This window comes from Durio zibethinus, chromosome 21, assembly GCF_047325235.1.
Source record: "Durio zibethinus cultivar Kanyao isolate XHJ-2024 chromosome 21, ASM4732523v1, whole genome shotgun sequence".
Taxonomy (NCBI): Eukaryota; Viridiplantae; Streptophyta; class Magnoliopsida; order Malvales; family Malvaceae; genus Durio; species Durio zibethinus.
Genome location: NC_143182.1, coordinates 3,506,758 through 3,529,495, shown reverse-complemented (window position 1 = coordinate 3,529,495; position 22,738 = coordinate 3,506,758). Strand labels below are relative to the sequence as shown.

At 34.5% G+C, this 22,738-nt stretch overlaps 4 protein-coding genes and 1 pseudogene across 6 annotated transcripts; 3 read left to right on the top strand and 2 right to left on the bottom strand.

Moving 5' to 3' along the window:
• Positions 1-188: 188 nt before the first annotated feature.
• Positions 189-1,175, top strand: LOC111304874 (uncharacterized; the record flags this gene model as incomplete). Its single annotated transcript, XM_089751079.1, has 3 exons — positions 189-306; positions 414-494; positions 580-1,175. Coding segments are annotated over 3 exons (564 nt in total), but the record flags the coding sequence as incomplete, so codon positions are not given.
• Positions 1,176-2,262: 1,087 nt separating this feature from the next.
• On the bottom strand, positions 2,263-5,916 carry LOC111304873 (DHHC-type zinc finger family protein). Its single transcript, XM_022901872.2, has 7 exons — positions 5,266-5,916; positions 4,981-5,191; positions 4,380-4,471; positions 3,483-3,609; positions 3,294-3,379; positions 2,980-3,045; positions 2,263-2,642 (listed from the first exon to the last, which is right to left on the bottom strand). The coding sequence occupies exons 1-7, from the start codon at positions 5,452-5,454 to the stop codon at positions 2,526-2,528; spliced, it is 888 nt and encodes a 295-aa protein (XP_022757607.1). The 5' UTR covers positions 5,455-5,916; the 3' UTR covers positions 2,263-2,525.
• A 1,529-nt stretch (positions 5,917-7,445) lies between these two features.
• On the top strand, positions 7,446-12,136 carry LOC111304871 (GRF1-interacting factor 3-like). 2 transcript variants are annotated; one of them, XM_022901866.2, is made up of 5 exons: positions 7,458-7,659; positions 7,750-7,883; positions 10,096-10,172; positions 11,245-11,329; positions 11,409-12,136. In XM_022901866.2, the coding sequence occupies exons 2-5, from the start codon at positions 7,806-7,808 to the stop codon at positions 11,790-11,792; spliced, it is 624 nt and encodes a 207-aa protein (XP_022757601.2). In that variant the 5' UTR covers positions 7,458-7,659; positions 7,750-7,805; the 3' UTR covers positions 11,793-12,136. The 2 variants fall into 2 exon arrangements, with proteins under 2 accessions (XP_022757600.2, XP_022757601.2); XM_022901865.2 differs by having other exon boundaries at positions 7,446-7,883.
• Positions 12,137-13,496: 1,360 nt separating this feature from the next.
• Positions 13,497-14,812, top strand: LOC111304870 (uncharacterized). The gene has a single exon (XM_022901864.2). It carries the CDS (start codon positions 13,630-13,632, stop codon positions 14,599-14,601), a length of 972 nt encoding a protein of 323 aa, XP_022757599.2. The 5' UTR covers positions 13,497-13,629; the 3' UTR covers positions 14,602-14,812.
• A 5,251-nt stretch (positions 14,813-20,063) lies between these two features.
• LOC111305984 (transcription factor bHLH14 pseudogene) lies at positions 20,064-22,074 on the bottom strand (annotated as a pseudogene). The gene has a single exon (XR_016331582.1). The product of XR_016331582.1 is annotated as a transcription factor bHLH14 pseudogene (transcript).
• Between the last annotated feature and the right edge of the window lie 664 nt (positions 22,075-22,738).

Sequence of the window (22,738 nt, the reverse complement as noted above, 5' to 3'; positions counted from 1 at the left end):
GTACCATATGTAGCTGCTTTTACTTTAATTAATTGATCACGCGTTTATTTTACAGGTGTTTCCTTTGGTTGCCCTGGAACTGTTTAAATACAATAAAATTTCTCTGCAACCAAACAATGCACCTGTCCATTTACAAGACGCAAATTGAATCTACCCCAGATACATCCATGCATCAGTAGGAGTGATAAAAGCTGAAACGCAATCATTATCTTCTTTACATTTTTTTCTGTTACTTGCTATCCTCAAACAACGACTTTGATAAAAAGGCGGGCCTGATTGGTACTTCAATTAATCTTACCTGGACAGGTATAGCCTAAATTCAGGTTCGAAGTCATGGGAATCTTGCGCTCCTAGCTTTATTTAGTCTTCTTTTTCCAGCTCTTTGTTCTTCCTCTGCCATACCTTCTCAGCAGGTTTTCAGCACATCCAAACAACAACTAGTAACATCCAAAGGATCTACTTCTTCTTCTTCTTCTATCATCGATTTAACCTTGGTAGGTTAAACTAACAAGTTTTTCAGTTCTCGTGTAGTTAGCTGGGCTATATAAGTCTAATTCGTTGTGTTTTATGGGAATTCAGGGCCAAAAGAGAGAGGTTTTGTCTGTGGGTTTGTTGCTAGGGGTGCTGATAAAGAAGAGATATTTGAGACCAAGATGAAGGAACCGAAGAAGATTGTGAACATATACATGGCTTGCTTATGGTCCTTTTTATTGAGTTTGACAGGAGGTCTGATGTTGGCATGGTGGGAACATAAATATCATCCAACAAATAGGCAGCTGTGGATGGTGCCCTTTGGTCTTATTCTGTTTACTACTCCACTCATCATTTGGTTCGCCATTTTCGTTTCTGATATCTGCAGTTTTTCAGAGGAAGTAAGGCCGCCAAATAGCTCAGTTCATGACCCAGAAAAGATGATCAAGCAAGTTATTTCAACTTCCTATTGATTGTTTCTATAAAGCTTTAAATTTTTCTTTTCTTTTTTTTTGGATAAAACTTTACAAGAATTACAAGCAATATCAGATCGCCCTTCTGCGTCATCTTTGTACAGTTTTAGATTACTTGTTATAATTGCTTCATGTGAATTATTAACAATTCTTTTGATACAGTCAACTGAGTACCATTGGCAGCGGTAGTTGCTTGGTAATCAGATTGCATACTTAAAGAGTTTAGATTAATTAGTTGGGAGTGCATTTCTTTGAGAAGGCTCTTTGGATTGGCTTGATTAAAGCATATTCTATATAGATTAAATGATGATATATATTCCAGGCAAAGACAGCTAAGTTCTTTTTTTTAAATGAGCACAGATTAAAAATCTAAAGCATGAAGTAATGATAGGTATCAACATGGAGGGGTCTTTTATGATTAAACAATGAATGGTGTAGGAGAAATCAATGAGAATCAAGAATATGATGAAGAAACCAAAGGCAAACTATGATTAGAATGTTGCCTTCCCCAGTTCTAGTCAGTATCTGCCGTTCATTTTACCTATATCATTCTGTGCATTATTAATATCAAAGTTAATTAGCTTTGGAAACCAACAGGCATCAACATGTCGTAATAATGACAAAACAATAATAAAGGTAGAATGTGTGCTGAAACCCCTAGTTTTTAATTCGGGGAGATAAATCTTTCTTCTTTATTTATTTATTTATTTTTGATAAAAAAAAAGGCGATAAACCTTCTTAGTGAAAGCAAGATTGTAATAAAATAGTATCCAAGCTTCAAAGAAAAAGAACGAAACAATTAAAGAATTACAGACCACACGCCCAACTTCACGCCAGCCTTTTTTTTTTTTTTTTAAATTAAAGAAAACCCCACGGCCGAATGCTTCTTGTGGGCTGGAACAGTTGACATTGGGTCCTCCAATCGAGCCATCTATATTTATTTTCCATTATTTGTCGGCTACTCGGCCGGCTTTTTGATTTTTGACAAAATGTCGAGTTGGTTCAACGACAACAGAGCCTTCAAGCATGAAACATGCATGGGGTTGAGGAACAAAAGTTGGCAGGGATTTTTTTTATGTTTAAAATCTTATTTCCATTCCATAGGAACTAGGGAAATTCGCTTCATTCTTGTCATGCTTCACCTATAAAAATCTCATTTCAAAAAGCTTTAGCACCGTCGGGAAACTGGTTCTAATGAAATATACCATCGATAAATGAATTTTCAGAGATCGGCAATACGCTTCTGGTCGGCATATTATCACCTTGCAGCAAGATGACCGTCTTTACCGTCAACCTTCATTAACAAAGAAACATGATCTAAGCCAACAACCACATTAAATTCTTAATTTCAGCGATTAAATTCAAATCTTAACAGCTTCAAATATTAAAAAAAAAAAATGATCCAAAACATTTATTTACGTTCCCTTAAAGCCAGCATCAAAACAAAATCGAATCAAACATAACGTCAGTTGCATCCTTTCAAACCGAACAAGTAAACATAAAAGAACCAGAATGCAATATGATACACAGGCAGTCACTTTGAATGCCAGAATTGAGATAGACCGTAATCTCAATAAAAACTCAAGCTTCAACATCTGAACGTGTTGGAAAATCTAAGCCACCAAGTGCTGGTATGTTGTGTAAATCATCTTGTGAGAACAATGGGAAGAACCACAAACTTTTCTTCGTGCCAAACACCTTAAACAAGGAAAATTGATCATTAGAAAAGTTGGAATATGCTTTCCCTTTGCCACCCATTTCCATCAAAATACATGAGATCATTTTATAGCATGATACAGCAATAACTATTGAAATGACTTGTCAGATGGGGAACAAAGGGGCATCAAGAGACTTCCTCAAATCTGCCTTTCCGAGCATGTAACTTTCATGTTAATCACTTAAGTTTTTAATTATACCAGATTATGAACCCTAGATACATCTCCAATGTTATAGATAAGTTAGTCGTCTTTCCACATATTAGTGTCCATAGATAAATAAAACAAGAAGCTAAGAGAGTATGCAAAGCAAGTACAACCTGCTCAAAATTCATTTTCCTGCCCAAGTCATATTTCCACCTGACTGTTCCTTTCTTCTCATGGACCTGAAATTTCAGAAAGGTAATATATAATAAATTAACAATCACATAAAGCCCTCACCATAAAAAGAACACACAGCCCATCCAAATGATAATACCATTACTCAACAGTGGTTGCTTCATATAGATTCTCGACAGCAGGAAGATAATACGTTAAATCATTATCCACCACTCTACCAAATGTCCAAGCAGTATAGCAAAGACACATTAACAAAATTGAAAATGGCTGTAAGAATATTAGTTGTATGTTATACCTCTACTGATGTTGTGTTGCTTGATAAAAGAGATGCATGCATGACTAGGAAACAAAGAAGACTCAGAGCAAAAGCCAAATTGAGAACTGCATCAAGGTAAAGAATCTGTAAGAAACATTAAAACAATGAGAATGCCAAACAAATATGTTGAGCTGAAAAATGATATATCAACTTGAGTTGACAACTTACCAAAGGCCAAAAAGACTAATGCTAAATTGGAAGGAGTGGAGGAGTGATTCTTGGCATCAGCAAAGAAATTGATAAAACTCGGCAGCAACACTACGGTATCCATTGTTGTCTCTAAAAATGTATACAGCTTTTATTGGGAAAAATAAATGTCAGGAAATATAGGAAAGAGGAAGTTAAAATTTTAAGGACATGGATGAACATTTACACGCATATTCTTAACTGTGATAGTAACTATATGTAAATGCACCTAGTTCTGCCCAAGGAGGACAGGAAGCAAAAACAAACCCATCCAGAAAACACAAAACATAAATTAATTGATAAGCAAGTTTGAGTCAAAGATTCGAAAAAGTTCAAGCCATGAGTTAACATTGAATATTTTCATATATCAGTAGCAGCAATTACGTAACTAAATCACTAGTGATCTAAGCATATCTTTGACCATAATAACGACAAATAATGGTTAACTTGGAGTTAAAAGGGTTGCAAAAATCGTGGCCTGGCAGAATTCTTTTTTGGACATTTCAAGAGATTACGGAAGCAAACTTTGAATAACCATTCAAACCATTCCTCCTTAGGCTTATTAAGAGTTAAATGAGAATGTTATATTTAATTACAGTCATACTTGCAAATCATGAGCTATGCTTTTCAAACACAAAATTGATAAGTCAAGTTTAACAGATCTTTCAGTCAAAATCCAGTTATGGTGAATGAATCCAAAGCACTTTTATTGTGACAGATGCAGTGGTAAGACCTCCAAACTAATTTAAAATAACTTGACAACTTTTAAACCCCTCAACTCCATTGCTAACCGAAAACTGAGAAAAAAAAAAAAGATTGAGATAATTATTAAAGTCTTATTCCATAACCACAAATTCACTAAGGGGAATGGAATGTTACCAAGAAAAGAAGAAAAAACTTGTAGTTGCGTGCTCCAACACAATTCACCACCCAGACACAATGGTGGTCCATCTTGAGAACACATCTTTGACCTACAGAAAAACAATGTAAAGGAAGTCATGTTTCATACTACCCACTTGACTCATTCTCAATTATGCCAACTAAAATCAGCAGCAATGTTCCAGAGACACAAATAATATCAGAGATGTAAAAAGTAAAAGATAATTTTGAGACTCTACAAGAAAAAGATGGCCACAGACCTAATAATCACCACTCCCCTCAATATGTTAAAATCTTCATTCTTCTCCTTGAATTAAGGTATGAGCAATTATTTTCCAATGTCGACCAAATCCAACCTCGTCCATACATATTTGCTTCATGTTCCTAACCCTAGCTACCCCTAATTTCAAAAATTCCATTCTTCATTAACAGTTAGGTATTAGCCTTTTTCAATCTAAGTTGTTCTCAAAATAAGTTTAAATCTTAGTCGTTTCTACCATTCTTATTCTTTTGAAATTCCATGGTACAAAATTTGTCCTTTAAGATAAATGGATATAATAAATCGAAAAGCAAACTGAAAGAGATTTAAATTTGAACGTACAAACAGAACAATGATGGCACCGCGGCGGCTTCCCATTCTGGCAATGGATGCAATAACCACCACGTGATCTTCTCTCAAATCCATCATCCACCGCTGCCAAAGAACTACCAACCCCCAAATTCTCCTCCGCGGAAACCGCTCTCCAATTTTCAGGTACAGAACCAGGGTCCTTAAACACAACTCTAAAATAACTCCATAATAAAAGTATAAGCTGCAAACAAAATAATAATAATGAAATAAAATTTAAGTTGCCAAACAAACAGTAAAACTAACTAACAAATTTACCAGAACGTGGAATATAATGACGATGGCGAAGGATAAAAAGGAGTGGAATCCACCGCGGAGTAACTGTGGGCCACAGGTGAGGAAAACGACGGCGTAGTAAGAAATGCCGATAATTCCGGCGACAAGGAGGATCATGAAGTAGCCGAGGACTCTGAGGCCAGAGCAAAGCTTGAATAAATTTATTTCCATCCGGAGATTGAATCGGCGGGTTATCCCGATTTGGGGAATTATTGGGAGAGGTCTTCGAGTTCGCGCCGGAAATAGACGTTTCCAGATGTCGGGAGCCAGGGTTTAAGGTTGGGATGGTTGGTGTTTTTAGATGGGGTTTTCGGTCTTCTGGTCTTTGTTTTCGTGGAGGTGTGTTCCGCGTGGAGCGGTAACTTTAGTGGCGGGATGGGGGTTGATTGGGAATTGGAATTAGGGCGTCGCATTGTTAATTGGTTGGTGGTTACCTCGAACTCGGATGGCTTGACTCGGAGTGAGTCGAAATAACAAGCCAGATGGACGTTCAATTATTCAGTTGTTTCATTTTTATTAAATTTCATTGATAAAATATTCCGAGCTTTGTCTGAATTTCTTTTAATGATTTAAGAGCATACTTATTACCTAGATCTAAATTTTGTTGAAGAATAAATGTATGTTCTAATGCAATCGTTAATTGCCCTCATTACACTAGATGAATTTATTTAATTACATATTACAAAATTACCCTTATTTAACATCTCTTCCTATTTTCATTAATTTTAAAAGGTTTAATAATTATGTAACATAAATATTTTAATTATAAATCAATAATTTAAAATATATATGTAATAAACTTTAATGTGTAGTGCGGATTTTATATTAATAAATATATATTTTAAATTATTGTAATTAAAAAATTAAAGATAATTTCCTTTAAATTAAGCAAACAAATACTTCATAAGAAAATGAATAATCCGCCGAAACTTTTCTCAAGCCATATAATATATCTTAATGTCACCCCAAAAACCATAATTTTTTATTGGTTTAAAATGAATGGATGTCATACAGGATTAAATATATTAAAACACTTTAATTTCATATTAAAAAATATATATATATTTAAATTTATAAAATATTTTTTATAAAATAAAAATTTTAAATTAAAATAAATAATATATCATAAATTAAGTATGAATCTTCTCACGTATATCCACCGGCAGCAGCAGGAGGCGGGAGGGGGGAGGGGGGAGGGAGGAGGATGGAATAAGCAGTGCCCACCTTCAAAACAACATATGTAGTCACTTGGTGTGTGATTTTCTGACGCCGCTGCGCCATGAACTTATGTCAGAAGATATGTCATCCATACATATTTATATATATACATTTTTTTTTTATAAATATTAATTAAAATTCATTCATTTGTCTTGTCCCGTCTTGTGTTGGATGACATCCAAAACAATAGGCGATCACATCACAAATTGACCACCCTCCTTCCATTTAGATATTTTGTATTCTTCAAATTACAATCAAGATCTACTGCTTTTCCCAACTTGAATGCTTCTTCCTTATTCTTGAAGCTCCATAAACGGTTTCAATTTGCTTCATTTGCAATTAAAGTTAGAAGTAATAATCAACACAATTATGATCATTACTCATTGGCTTCGTATGTAATTTCACTTTTGAATTATATTTCTTTTAATAATTTATTTATTAAAAATTACAATTAAGTTTTTAAATCTTGTTTTTATCAAACAATTTCGTCATTAAATAAAATGTTAACATGATAAATGTTGATCAATATAAATAAATATGTCAGTGTTGTTATATTATTATTTTTAACATATTAATTTATTTTTAATAAAATAAAATATAAAATAATAAAATTAGAATACTTAATCATGAATATTTTTATAAATATTAAATCATAAAAAGTAATATAAATCTACATTAACCCTTATTTATATTGTCTTGATTAAATTTATATGCGTAATTTTTGTAATAAGAATATTTACTAATTAACTTATTAAAAAAACCTCAGATCTATAAGCTCTTAAAAGTTAAAGCAATCAACAGATCCAAGAAAAGTACGTCAACGTCGGTCAAGAGATGCGAACCCAAAGCAAAGCAAAAGCCCAAAGAAACTAACAAAACCCAACTGACACAGGCAACCGTGCAAAAAACCAGTAAACTAGCACCTAAAAAAATCTCTTTCAGGTGAGTTTTGTCTTATTAACACAACACAACACAACACAACAGGACAGACCAAATCTAAGCCTCTCTTCTTCTTAAATGTATATTTTTCAGTTTATTATTATAATGTTTACTTCCCATATCTCAAATTCCACAATCATCGTCACTATCTGAAAAACCCCACTTCAAAAATTAAAGAAAATTAAAAAAAAAAATCCTCCAGTCACCTGCTCAAGCAAGGTAAAACTAGTGCATACCCTTTATTTCTTTTCATATTTTTAACATTTAGGGATATTCGATTTAGGGTTTTTTTTGGGGAAAATTCCTCAGGGTGATTAGAGTTAGGGTTTCTTTTTGGAGTAAAGTGAAGTAAAAACTCACACAAGATGCAGCAGCCACCGCAAATGATTCCTGTGATGCCTTCATTTCCACCTACTAATATCACTACTGAACAGATTCAGAAGGTATTTGTTTATATTATTTTTTTCCTTTTATTTTCGTTTAGTGTCGGTATATATTGAATTTAATGCTCGTATTTATAGTTATGGCGTTATTGAGAAGGAGATGGTGACCTGGAGCTGTTCATTTTTTTTTTTTTTGGGTTAATTTTTAATTATGGTCGAAACCTCTCTCTCTCTCTCTCTCTCTCTCTCTCTCTCTCTTTCATTTTCATGAGATAGAAGAAAAAATGAGACCCTTTTCTTGTGGATGTTTACGAACATACTGTATATGAGATGGTAGAGTTGTGCTTTTCTGTGAATTGATTGCGTCTATATTGATAATTACTTGGAATAGAACAATGATGCCGATAATGTTATAGGAGGTTGATGTTGGTTTTAAGAAGTTATGATAACAGTGATGGATAACTAGAGAGATGAATGAAAGTTATTGGCACTGGAGGGGGGATCTAATTATTCTTTTTTGTTAGATGCAATGGGGTTGATTAAATTGGTTTTTTTGTCTGTCATTTAAGTATCTGTTGTCGAAAGCAAGAGACTTCTGCCATGTTGAATGGTGAGATACATCTGGCACATTGGGTGATTGTGCTTGATTTTGGGAAGAATCAACAGTCTGATTACCCCTGTCGATTTGATTGTTAGTGTTTTATCTCTAGAATTTTATTTTTTTTTTGTTTCTTTCTGTCTTTAATGAAGTGTGTAAATGAGTTTTTTGGAAGTCATCTAACACCTTTTAGAAATTAATCTATGATGTCCACCCTTATCATAGCTTTTCTTTGCTTTTGGAGTTTTAAGGTCTGTACTGTCAGGATAAAGTAATCTCTCTTTCAATTTTTGAGTTCAACGTTATTTTCCTTTCTAAATGTTTACACTGAATGAGAAGTCATTTTTATCATGTTAATTAAACTGGTAATTTGCTGCTATTATTTAACTGGGCACCACCAGGGAACTTTAAATTACATTTTTTACTGGGAAAGGTAATATAACTTCTAATTCTTTAATGCTGTGAAATATCTTATTTGGAATATTGACATGAAAATTAAAATCGATCTCTTGGAAATTTTACTGGCATTTATATTGATCCATATTGAGGTTTTGCATATTTTATAAAAAAACATTGTTCTTTCTGATAGTAAATAGATTTTCAGAATATATCATATCTATAATCACTCAATTCCCTTTTGATTACCTTGTTTGGAAATGGCTTCGAGTTGGAGTAGCAAGACTGGTTAAACTGTCTACATGGCTCCAAACAATGATAAGTTATGGCTATTGCAGCAGAGGCTTGAATAGTGGTTAACCGGTAAAGGGCCTATGAGGCTGATTTCCTAAAGCAGTCCAAGTAGCTTTTCATCAGGTCCTTGCTTGAGTTAAATTAATTAAAGCAAGTGAAAAAGGAAGTCCTTGTATGCTTATGCCTCACCAGATTTATTTTACCTTGCATATAGAAAATCTTTATTTTATATGGAGACAGGTGATAGATTAAATCTTCTGGTTTCACTTTAGATCATTTGTTCTTATCCTTGAAAGAGTAATGCTTCTTTTAGAGGAAGAACATTAGTTATCTTATGCTGTAAATATTAAGCATCAATTTTATTAAAGAATTTATTGATATTGCCTTCTATTCCCAGAAAGTCTAATGGTTATGGCTTATGAGATGCAAGACCGGTGGTTAATTTAGCAAAACTATTGGCTGAGTTTTAGAAGGTTCTAAGCATAAGATTTGGGCTTTATATGCTAATTCTCATTGATGATTACAGTTTTTGTTTTGAACTAAGCCAAAAACTTAATAGCTATCATTTGTTCTATTGAAGGGCTCTATACTCTTGAAATCCTACTATCCTTTTTATTCAGCAACTTCCTATTTGATGGGCTATCATTTCCTGGGTCAACATCCATTTTGGGAACCCAAGGTTGCAAAAAACTTGAGAAGAATTTAAGAAGTGCTTAAATGAAAAAACTTTTGATATTGGGTGACAAGCTATCTTTGAGTAAAGTGTGTACCGTCGATTTGTAATAGATGGCTTTATTGTTTCTTTTTTTTTTTTTTCATGATTCTAGGAGAGATGTTTTAAGAGAAGAGCATAAATCTTTGCCCCTGTTGCCATCTGTTGTGCATATTCACAGCATTTGTCACTTAATGCTAAAGAATAGAATTATGATAATAGAGGCATTAAGCTGTTCTTGTGGTTTTTTTTTTTTTTAATTCTTATTGCAGTGCCTTGATGAGAACAAGAAGCTGATTTTGGCAATTTTGGACAATCAGAATCTTGGAAAACTCAATGAATGCGCCCAGTAAGTGATAAATTTCTCTTTTTCTTTTATCTACCTTTAGCGGTGCATGCAGCATTTTAAATTTACATTTGAGGTTTAGAACATGTGTTTCCTTCAAGTTTGAACTGGCTTGTCTAAACTGTTAGACGCATTAGCTTGTCAGAACTGTTGCCAGACTTTGTATCAGTAACAGCTGTTTCTACTTTGAGATTGTGGCTTTTGTAGCTAGAACTAAAGTATCTAATGTTACTGTCAATTAATTATTAATTTTTCCTTCATCCTAGATAACTGTATATGTTTCTAGTTGAAATTGGGACCAGAATTGAGAAGTCTCTAGATCCAAGTGAGATAAAGTCTTTCCTTTGTGGATATATTTGAGGTTTCTAAATGCATATAAAGATGGAACAATCCTAACTCCAAACCTAATTTGAGGAGCTAGTTTAGTGTTTGGCTTCCATTGTTCTTACTGCTTTGGGTGGCATAGACAGCTAATGATCACCATATTATTTATCATCGTGGATGTGATTAGCTTGTGGCAATAAGCCTTGTGGTGTACTTGTCTGTTTTTGGTCCCTGCATAATTCAAGCATTGTATATCTGGAGGAGGCATAATAACATGTTTTCTTTTGATTAGCAGAAGCTACAAACTTTCAGTTGTTTTATCTTGGTTTCTCTTCATAATATGCTGCCAAGGATTTATGATAGAAACCAAGTTTATTGTACCAGTATGTCTACTGTTTATTGACATTAGCACATGGTGTGGTGTCACTGATAATGCAGTGGGGTTTCCCTTTCCTACTCTCCACCCCTCCCCCATTTAGTCAATTATCTTTGTGGGTTATTGATCAAGATTGTACCAAGGAGGTGAATTTTAGAAGCCAGAGAGGAGGTTATCAACCTATTAAGCTTGTTAATTGATACAATAGAAATATTTAAATGTTAATACTGAATTGTTACAATTTCATTTTGTTCCCATAAAGTACTGTCAGTTTTTTCTTCCCATACGTGTGTTTGGTTTTGCACATCCACACATGCACATGTGCTTACATGTATGACATTTGGGCAGCATGCATATAAGGTTTTGATGATTTAGGTATCAAGCTCAGCTGCAAAAGAATTTGATGTACTTAGCTGCAATCGCTGATGCACAACCACAAACGTCAACAATGCCTCCTCAGGTTAGTGTTAATAATAAATTGTTTCTTCTAGTCTATCTGCTGTTACACTGCTTGCTCACATGTTTACCGACAACTGCAGATGGCACCACATCCTGCAATGCAACCAGGAGGATATTTTATACAACATCCTCAGGCTGCCGCAATGGCACAGCAACCTGGTATTTTCCCCCAAAAGGTGCCATTGCAATTCAATAGCCCACATCAAATACAGGATCCACAGCAGCATCAACAAGCCATGCAAGGTCAAATTGGAATCAGACCTGGAGGGCCCAATAATGGCATGCATCCTATGCACACTGATGCTACTCTTGGAGGTGGCACCAGTAGTGGTCCCCCTTTACCTTCAGGCCCAAACGGTGGACGTGGTGGAAGCAAGCAAGAGGGCTCTGAAGCTGGTGCTGATGGACAGGGCAGCACCGCTGGTGGGCACAGTGGTGGTGATGGACTGGAGGAGGCAAAGTGACTGCCTTAATCGGTTGTTTTGATTGGTTACTTGTGGCTGTTGATGGTTGGTGCCTCTTACAATTGGAGTTGTATTTCTCTGGTGATCTTTTGAGAGACGGTGTTAGAATTAAAATTTTCTTGTTGCTCTTTAATTTAACAGTTTAGGTAGGTAACTTTTGTTGAGGTTCTTGGCATGCCAATGAATTAAAAAAACAGGCGGTTAGACGATGATGGTTTACTTGTAAAAGGAGGTTTAAAGCATGTAGTCACTACCTCCAGTGCTGTAATTTTGTACCTATTAAAGCTTTGCAGCGTGTATCTGAATTGTGATCCGATTTAAGTTCCCTTAGTTGTTACTGGCAATGGTTGTGTTTAAAACCCTATGTAAATCAAGGTGTGGTCGAAATGGAACCTACCACGAGAGCTCTTAATGTCAAAAATGACTGGTCAAGTTCCAAAGTCATGTTAAGGAGCTGTAAGCAGTTGGCTTCTCATTTACAAGCAGGGGACCATGAGATGAGGCTAAGGCAATGGTTGCGCGAAGATGATGTTTCTAATCTCTATAGTTTCTAGGTGAAGGAAGTGTGCCAGAACTGTTAGCTTTACTTACCTTTTAATCATCTGAGTTGGGAGAAAATTCAATTTCCATTACTAGAAGAAATAAATGGCGCCCAACTTAGAGGAAGGAAAGGTAAAAAGAAACTAATAACAAGAGAGCAGAGGAAAAGAAAGAAATTTGTCTTCTCAAGGATCTAAAAATAACGAGAAAAGGAAATATCCATGAACATGATCATGATTCTCCTGGAACCTTTGGGTGAGAGTCTTGTATTAACTATAAGTTTGGAGATCAATCTGAAGCTGTTTTTATTAGCATTAATAAGTTGAACAAACAAAAAATCTTCCAAATGTTTGATTCAATTAGCTGGTGTATGATTTCCTGTCCATGGAACAGAGTTTAAATTTCCTTTCTTTTTTTTTTTTCAGATTAGAAAAGTTTAACAAAAAAAGGATTCGAAAGCTGTTTTTGTTAAACTCAGTAGTTTCGAATCCTTACTGAAAAAGGCTGCATCTACAAGCTCCAAACTGTATATCATCCAACCACCAAGCCATGATCAATTATGACTTTTTAATTCCTTGCATTCAATCTTTCATGCAATGGAAATAAAAAGATTTAGGCATTTCTTCAGCCGGTAGATACTCAATAACTTGATGTTGCCATTTTATCTTGTAAGATCCGAATCATAATTACAAAAAAAAAAAAAAAGGAGAACGAAAAGACGTGAGAAAATTTAAACATATTCTTTAAGTATCAGCTCTCAATCGTTGAAAATACAATTCCAATTGCTAAAAGACTTTATAAACGTTACAAAATCTGTCTCAATCTTTGGCACAAAAGAAAAGTACGAAAAGCAAAGGCCAGACCAGACTTCCCATGATCCAATCCCAACTCAAGGTCTTTTCTTTGTCCCTTTTTCTTCCCTCTTCAATACTTTGAACCTGGATTTTTCAAACGCACGATTTTTTCCGGTCTTTCTCAAACACCCATTTCTTGTAGTAAACACGCAATTTATCTCATCAATTCTTTTCGAAGATCCTATCTTTTATCTCACAATTTGATCAAACAAATCCTTCCTTTCTTTTTTTCTTTTCTTGGGTGAATAGATTAATATCTTTTGTCGTTTGCTATTGTCTTTTAAAGAAGGGTGATTTGCTAATCGTTGGTAGTTAAATTCCCTATCTTTCTTAAACAACCGACAGTTGCCTTTTTAGTATCAAAATTAAACCAAACCAAAACTTGCTCAATTTTTTTTTTTTCTCTTCAAGATTCAACCAAGAAAAGGAAAACCAAAATCGCCATGAAAGAGGACCAACGCCCTCCTCTTCACCTTCAAAACCACCAAAGAAACAAGCTTTCCATCACCAAACTCTTCACTCATACCAGCGCCTACGTTATCCTCGTCTTGCTCAGCTACACATTGGGTTACGTTTCTCACTCCTATCCTCCCCAACAACAACAACGACTACAACTACAGCTTTCCCAACTAACTCCTCCTCCTCCTTCAGTACTCCAATTCGCCAACTTACCCACCCAACTCGACAACTTTCGGGTCACCGCTCACTGCTCTAACTCGCCTCTCCCTCCCAACCTGGTCTTCCCAACGATTCTTGACCGAGTCTTCAATGGCTGCTCTCCTTACACCAATTTCCCGCCACCTCACCTTCGCTCCTTCCTTAAGCAAAAAAGAATCAAAGGCTGGGGATCCTACGGTGCCGTTTTTGAACACTTGATCAAACGAGTCAAACCCCGAGTTATCATCGAAGTAGGCACTTTTTTGGGTGCGTCGGCTCTGCACATGGTCAACGTGACCCGTAAACTCAGCCTACAAACACAGATACTCTGCCTCGACGACTTTCGTGGATGGCCAGGCTTCAGAGACCGTTTCAAAGACATTAAAATGATAAACGGCGACGTTCTGTTGCTTCAACAGTTTATGCAAAATGTCGTTTATTTCAACGCCACCGGGTCGGTTTTACCCGTTCCATTCTCAACAGGGTCGGGTCTTGAGAAGTTTTGTAAGTGGGGAATAACCGCGGATTTAATTGAGATCGATGCGGGTCATGATTTCATATCCGCTTGGGGAGATATAAACCGGGCGTTTCGGATCTTAAGACCCGGTGGGATAATTTTTGGGCACGATTATTTTACGGCGGCAGATAACCGTGGAGTAAGAAGAGCAGTAAATTTGTTTGCACAGATGAATAATCTCAGGATCCAAACAGATGATCAACATTGGGTCATTGATACTGCTTTAGCAAAACAGATTTGATAGCAAAGATAGGGTTTTTTTTTTTTTCCCTTAGAAGGGAAATAATTTTATTAGGTTTATCAACGGTAAATTGTAAAAAATTTTGTGATGGAACTTTGGTTTTTTTGTTGATTGTGTAATAATGGCATTTTCCATAGAGTTGATAATAGAAATTTTAAACAAAGATTAACGGAAGAACAAAGAAATGATTTTGGCAGGGGATTTTTTTTTACATTGGTTGTTGGTGCATCCTTGGAACTTAATTTTTGTTTGAAGTCTCTCATATATTAATGTTTGATTAAGAACCATAATTAGTCTCCATGATTATCTTGGCCAAAAAGCTTGACGTCGAAACTCATATCTATTGATTGGTTGTTAGTTGTTGCTTCTTGCTGGTTGGAAGGCAAAGTTCATAGATTTCTCTCAATCTTGTTGGATAAAGTAATATCATTTTATGATAGCAATATAGCAATTTCTTATTTGGACTAAAAACCAATCATTGAATAGTATTATAAAAGCTTTCTTTGTTTTGTAATCGTGTTGTTATTGCCAGAGTCTGATATTTTTATCAAACTATATATAGGGTTTAGACTAACAATCTAATATTATATATATAAAGTTTTTATCTAAAGTTGATAGAAAGTTGACAGAGTTAATTTGAATTTGAAAATTTTATCTAATTAATTAGAATGGTTCTTAATTTGATTACAATAATAAAATCAGCAATTTCAATTTAAATTAATTTGCAAGATTCATTCAAATCAATTATAATTAATTTAATTTAATTTAAAATTTTAATAATTTAGATCTAAAGATCCCAATATGAATATCAAACTTTAAACTGATTCAAATTTCTTTGGATCCAAAATAACTCGATCAAATCTGCCTCACCTCTAGTCTCATTTTGTAGTAGGAAGTCATCAGATTGATGGCGGTGAAATAGTAGTAGGAAGGTAGTAACCTTGTAGCAAGGTCCTCATTGTAAAAAAAACTTTTGACATTGAAGAACCAGAAACAACTTGTAATTAATACATAGTGAAGTTGGAGGTGCAAGTTTAGTGGAAATATCCAAAGATCAAACTTCAGAAAAGAAAAGGATGGAAAAATCTCATGACTTGGAACTTTGGAGCTCACGAGACATTCATTATTCTAGTTCCCCACCATGGAGGTTATAATCAAACAGCCTCGCTGCCTTGTCAACAGCAATACAGGTCCCCTCCTCTTAATCTGTGTCTTCTAAGAGACTTAGGGCCCAACTATTATTGCATTTAGGAGGATTCCGCCATTGGGCCCAAACTCTCTCTCTTCACTATCACGAACCTAACCTTATTTCTATCTCGTCCCATCGTTCGGCTCTACATCTTTGGCTTCTAACACTTGAACGAAGCAAACAAATGTTTATTGTCCTCCCATATTCATCTTAATCATATTCATATGTACGTATGTATGTATTCATGCATGCAGGTGCATGAATGTGGTTTTATCCATGAAGCTTTTGCCAGATAATGCTAATAAAATTGGCTAAGCTTGCCCGACCGGGAAAGTTGTACGCCGCTGCAATGTTTTGGGCCTAGCCTTGAAACAAAATGTGGAAAAGTCCAGTGGACTCGTACATGTATCCTATAATGAAAACCATTATTTTTGGTAGAAAGACATGTAACTAGGTGTCTTAAATTCGAATATAGGATACCAAACAATAACTGATAATTAAGACATGGAGAGAGTAGGGTAAAATACAAAACTTAGGAGTGGGATACCAAATATTAACTGATGTTAAAGCAATTTGCTACTTATTAAAAGTTTATCTTTTTTTAATCAATTCAAAAATAGCTACCTTTTTATTATTTTGATTTTTTCTACAAAATCAATTACGGTTTAAGAATAAACGAAATATTATAAATTTTAAATTTTAAATATTAAATGTCATATTTTAAAAATAATTATATAAATTAATTGATCTAAATCATACATTCTTTCAGTTTGATTTCAACTTATAATTGTAAGAAACATATTGTTTAATTAAGGTTATTTTCTGGCGAATTACATCATTGAAATTTGTCCATGTTTCCTTAATTACCAGCAGTGGAGATGTGTAACTGTCGCTTTAGATATTTAATTTTTTTTTCTCTTTCATTTTCATTACCTAACCAAGCACCGTGGTGTACTATATAAATATATATATAATTTCATATCATATAAACAATAAATATGAAAAGTGCATACCCACCCCCTTTATGTCAAATTAAGTATTTAGTTTTGAATTGAGAAAAATATTTTTGATTTTGGGTTATTTTATATTAAAATATTAAAATTTTAATTGTAATTTAAAATATTAAAAAATCGTAGGGTTTTAAATTCTGCTTTCAAGATAAGCGAAAAAAAATTTAATTATTGAGCTAAATGCTCTAGCGAAATAGAAGTTTTTATTCAGCCTAAAAACTCTTTGGCTTTTAGCGATTGGCTAATATAATAGTAACCAATAAAAATTTAAATTAAAAAAAAAAAAAGACTCCATAACTTTCATCGGGACCAAACAAATTTTTGCAATACAATGCATGATTGGAATAGTATTAGTAGTATTTTACTAGGACTATATTCAATGTTTCTTTGTTTGCATTGTTAGTCATCACGTGGTCCCCTGTCGCAAAATGCCAATTATTTCACGTGCCAATTTTTTATCCTTCTGTAAAAGCAATGCACCACGTGTTTAATACTCGTTCATGCACTTAATTTTCATGATTTTTTATTAAAAATTTGAATTGAAACCCAATTCTTAAACTCATTAAAGACTAGTAAAACAAAGATTATTTGTAAAAAAAAAAAAAAAAACAAACAAACAACAACGTACGAAATAAAATAAAATAAACTTGTCCCATTTTCCGCAATTAGGAAAAGCTTTCCTCACGAAATAAGCATGCGGCAATCTTAAAGTCCCGTCAATGGGACGATTCGAACTCTGGAACATTGAATTCTCTCCTCCTAGTCATGTAGGCGGCTGGTTGGTTTCAATCTCTTCATCCATGTCAATTTAATCTTTTGAAACTTTTTTGTTTTTCCAATAATCGAATGATTGATAGTTTTTGATTGGATTTCAAGCTGGATGATGGGCAGTTTCGCCCATTGAATCTAGCCAGAGTGACGTCATTTACAGTAAAATCCCTGGATAATTTTGATTGATGACCACGCTTCGTGATGGAATTGATTCTTTAAGTGCTACGATTAGGATTTGTTTCCAACTTTTTGAATAATAAAGTTTCCATATTATTAAGTTTCTTACGCCTACCATATGGAGAGAACCAATTCGTAGGAAATATTCATCGGAAAATTACATTTTTTTTATGTGATTAAAGAAAAATTTGCTTGGGAGAGAAAGGATTAAAGAAGGGGTAAGGCCTATAGGCCATGGCATAGGGCACCAGCAAATATAGAAAGATAGAGCAAGCACGTAAATATAGCACTCCACGACCTTGGACGTCTTTCAATTACAGCCAATAATTTTGCAAGGACAACCATTCAGCAGAAAAGCCACCGCAAATACCACTAAACATATACTTAATTGTTGGGATAATAATTAATTAAAACACAAACCCAAATTTAAAATCAGTCAACAAATATGAAAGAAATCCCCTGATGACGATTTTGACATATCATCATAACTTTGCAGAATACAACGCACAGATTTAAATGTAACCCTCTCATGACACCAATTATTTTCCCCTTAGAATGCACCGCTGGCATCCTCTGATCAGTCGTCTCGTCCCTCAAAAAATTTCACCCACCTTATCACCGATGATCCTTTTTCATCTTACCGCAGCTAAAATATGTGTTTCGAAAATCACTGGTCAATAAAAACCATCTACTACTTTTTACTAATTAAAAACTGTTAACCACGTAAAGCTACTTTACTTAAGTGGACGAAACATTATTTTGAGTTGATTTCTTTCTCGAGCCAAAACTGTAGAAATATTAAGTAAGGGGTTACTAATTTGGTTTTCATTTGAATTTAACTGGTGTCGTAATTCAGCAAGATTAAGCAATTTTTTCATGTAATTCTATCGTGATATATCATTTGGATCGTCCAGTTGAGGTTACGTGGTAGACCGTCGTTTTTCTACTGCAAAAGGAACGGTGTGATGAGCCACTGGTCCTTACTTGGAAGTGACTTGGACATTTTTGTTTTCATGAATATTTTTAATACAATTCTATCCATATATTTAAAATTTTAAAATTAAAATAATTTTAGTAAATTTAAAAAATAATATTTCATGTTTATCACATCATTATTTTTTTTATCTAATTGTATTTTTAAGTAATTAATTTTTTTTAAAATATCTCTTTAAAACATTAAACTTTAATACAAATAAATAATAAATCTACATTCATCTAAAATTAAATAAAATGAATAACATTTAATAAATAAAATTAATATACAAAGTAGTAATTAAATAATAAAATGGTAAATAAAAAAATGACAAATCAATAGATATTTAAATTTTTTTGAAAAACCATTTGAAATATAATTATATTTTTATTATTTTTAATTATTTATTAATCAAAATATTATTTGATATAAAAATAATTTTAATAATTTTCAATTGCTAAAATTAACTTTGAAATGTCAAATAATTTTAAAACTCTATTTACTATTATACACTAACCTTAGTTTGATATCTTTAAAAATTATTTATTTTCTAATTATATTTATCTCGATATTAACGTTATATTTAGATTTAACATATATTTTACCTTCTCGATCTTCTACTATGCACTTGTCCTCAACTATTGCCCAGTAGTATCGCCTTATCGGTCCCCACTTCTCAACGATTGCCCAGTAGTACGGCCTTATCAGTCCCCCCTCCCCCAACAACAGAGAAAGCCAGAAAAGATTGCTACAAGGCTACAAAGAAGTAGTACTAGTACGTTTTCGTGTATGTTTTGTCACTCTATCTGTCAAACGATTTTAAATTTGTAAGAGGCTAAATGATCAAGAACCTAAACTTAAATGCGGAGATAGATACCACATCTTACACGGGGTAGGGGAGGGGAGGAGGAGGTCCATCTTTAAATTGTTGGTGAAGGTGGGGTCGTAGATTCCTGATTCCCACCTTTTTTTTTTTTTTTTTGAGAGGGGGGGTAATACTAAATACCCACCAACCCTCGTTTTCGTTCTTTTTCTTTTTCATCCACAAATGTTATGGACACTATTAGATTTTTTGGGGCATGGAAATTTAATGGACCCAGAAAAGTTTGGAAATTTAATTTGGACACCCCTTTTACAATATATATTAAATTAGCGGTTAATAAACGTGCATGTATATATCAATATGCTTTCTTGTCCCTTTTTGTTTATATATATTTTAATTTTTAGGAGGTTCACTGGTTAAGGTTTGGTTTCCTTTCAAGCTCAAACTTGTCAGAGACTTGGGGAACAGCCACAAGAAAGATATGTAGAAAATTTAGATCAAAGAAAGTACTGCAGAAACTTTAAAAAACAAAAGCTGCTTGAATTTATCTCCTTAATTACATGTCAAGCAGAAAATAAAGCTCAAAGGGAAATCCAATGAAGCAAAAATACAAAATAAACCAAAAAGAACTTGGAGAACAAAAAATAAAGGGATATTACAAAGAAAATAAAGCATTAAAAACAGATATTCCAAACTCTTACTAGATAACCTTACTGCTCTAGCCTCCTGAGAAGATCAGATTTGAGGCCTTCTTCAGTTCTCGATCCATCAGGAATCCTGACGAGAATATCCTGGAGCATGAGCTCGTTAACACACGACATGCTTGCATGATGGACCTGAAACTCTAGATCACGAAGGGCACCCATCAACCTAGCAGCTGGATAGTTCACATTCGCTGATTGAACCCTTATCATTGCATCATTTCCCATAATCTTGATATCAACTTCAAGGCCACCAGACCCAGCAGTTCCGGATGATGAATTACTAGGCCTGGCTGCCTGGTCCACAGAAGTGGTAGTGCTTTGGTTATCCATAGCATCAACCATTTCTACCTTCACTTTCTTACACTCTCTCTGAAGCTGTGATTCCAATTCTTCAATTTTCGCTTTTAGCTCATTGATGTACGAAACAGCGTCAGATAAGAGCGATGCTTTGTCCATGCGCGACACGTTCGGGACTACAGCTCGTAGAGCGTAGAACCTGTGGTTCAGCTTCTCACGGCGTTGCCTCTCAGCTTCCACGTGGTTCAACGGTGTCTCTCTGCCGAGCCCGGGTTTTCTTCCACGTTTCTTTGGCACTCTCTTCTCTATATTATTCATGGCAAGTAACGGGCAATCAGAATCTGAATGCTCTGACTCGGCATAAGAATATTGCTCAGGTTTTGTGGAATCTTTCTTCGTTTGGTTGCTGTGGTTTTCTTGCTTGTTATCAGGGCTTTTATCTTCTTCTTGAACACCGGCTATTATGCCGATGTCTGCAAAAGAGATGTTTCTGTCAAGGAACTGGATTGGACCAGGGGTTATATTTGGATTTGGACTTGATTGCTTTGGTACCAAGCCAATGGGATCGGACCCGAATAGGGATTTCACTTGCTGGACTAAACTCCAATTTTCCCTGATCATATCTGAAGATCCTAGTTCAAGAACCCCACAAGAAGTTGGTATACAAACCAGTGTTTCAATGCCATGCATTTGTGCTTCTCGAGCTCTTTCACAACTGTAAAATTGCAACTCATGAGCACCGGTTAACCAAACCAAAGAGCCAGTACTAAGAACCTTGCCTGGAATCCCATCTCCAGCAGAGAAAGATCGAGTCAAAGACATCACGTAGAACCACTCAGCATCAGTGATATCACTGCCGTCGATCATCGACATATCTATGTCATGGTTGTCTCCAATGAGGGCTTGGATTCCTTTCATCACCTTTCTTCTTTCGTTATGTAAGCCCTGACTGTTGGAAATATTATTAACACTTAATTTTGGAGACGTATCTTTGGTGCCTTGAAAATGACCATCTCCCCAAGCCAAGATCAAACGACCGTGGTCATCGTTTGATGTCTGCCAAAATATAGCATATGTCCACCACTCTTGCTGGCTTTGGATTACAAATTGGAGCCTCTGCTGGAGAGTTGAAGGTGGAGTTTCCTGGGAAAAAGAAACCAGTGAAGAAGATGAAGATGGAGAAATTATTAGCTCTTCCATGGCCAACAGAAAAAAAATTAAGAAAGAAAGAAAAGAAAACGTGTGGACTGGAGTGGCAAGAGAAACGAATCTATAAAGCTGATGAGGGCCCGAAATAATTATTTTTTTCTTCCTTTTAGTTCTTAAACAAGAGAGATTGTAAAAAACATTAAATTTTACAATAAATGGTTGGAGAGGTTGAGGTATTTGCTTTTTGACGTGTATATATACTGATAGATTGAGGAAGGAAGCTACAGAAAGGCCAAAAATCAATTAATATGAGAGAAGGTTTCAACGATCAACGAACAAAGGAAAATTATCGTTTATTTATTCAAAGAAAAAATAGATACGGAACGGAGGGAATGGAAGAAAAATAGGGCGAGCGAGTAGAGTTTATAAGAACAGAAGCTTAGTTGGTGTGGATGGGACCAAAGTGTTCAGATTAGCCTATTAGGTTCGTCATTATTTGGCACCACTAGCACGTGAATTGATAGCGAGAGGCCCAGTGACTACTGATGGGTGTGGGGCCCTCCTCCCTTGATTACATGAATAAAATAAAATTTCTTTTTTTTTTCTTCCTCTTAGAATATAAATACAGCAATCAATCAATATTCGATACCATATACCATACTGAACCTTTTTATATATAATAATAATAATAATTTTAAGTTAATCTTAGCGGTGTCTTGGATTGACACAGGCTATTTTTGGGTAAAGTTTATAATTAGTTCATAGTTTGATGCATACGTGGTAATTTTTTCTTTTGAAAATATATATTAATTCAATAAAATAATTGTTATTTTAGATTAATTTATATATTATATTAGATAGCATATGAATTATGTGATTTATTAAAAGTCATATTTTAGTATCATATTTTTAATAAATTTTGCCTCTTGATTAATTACGTACTTTCGCGCATCTTTAGAAAATTTGGATTGCCTGAATATTAACAGATACTTCCTTCATCCTATTATTAGATGTTCACGTTGATTTTTTATCAAACAACTCAAT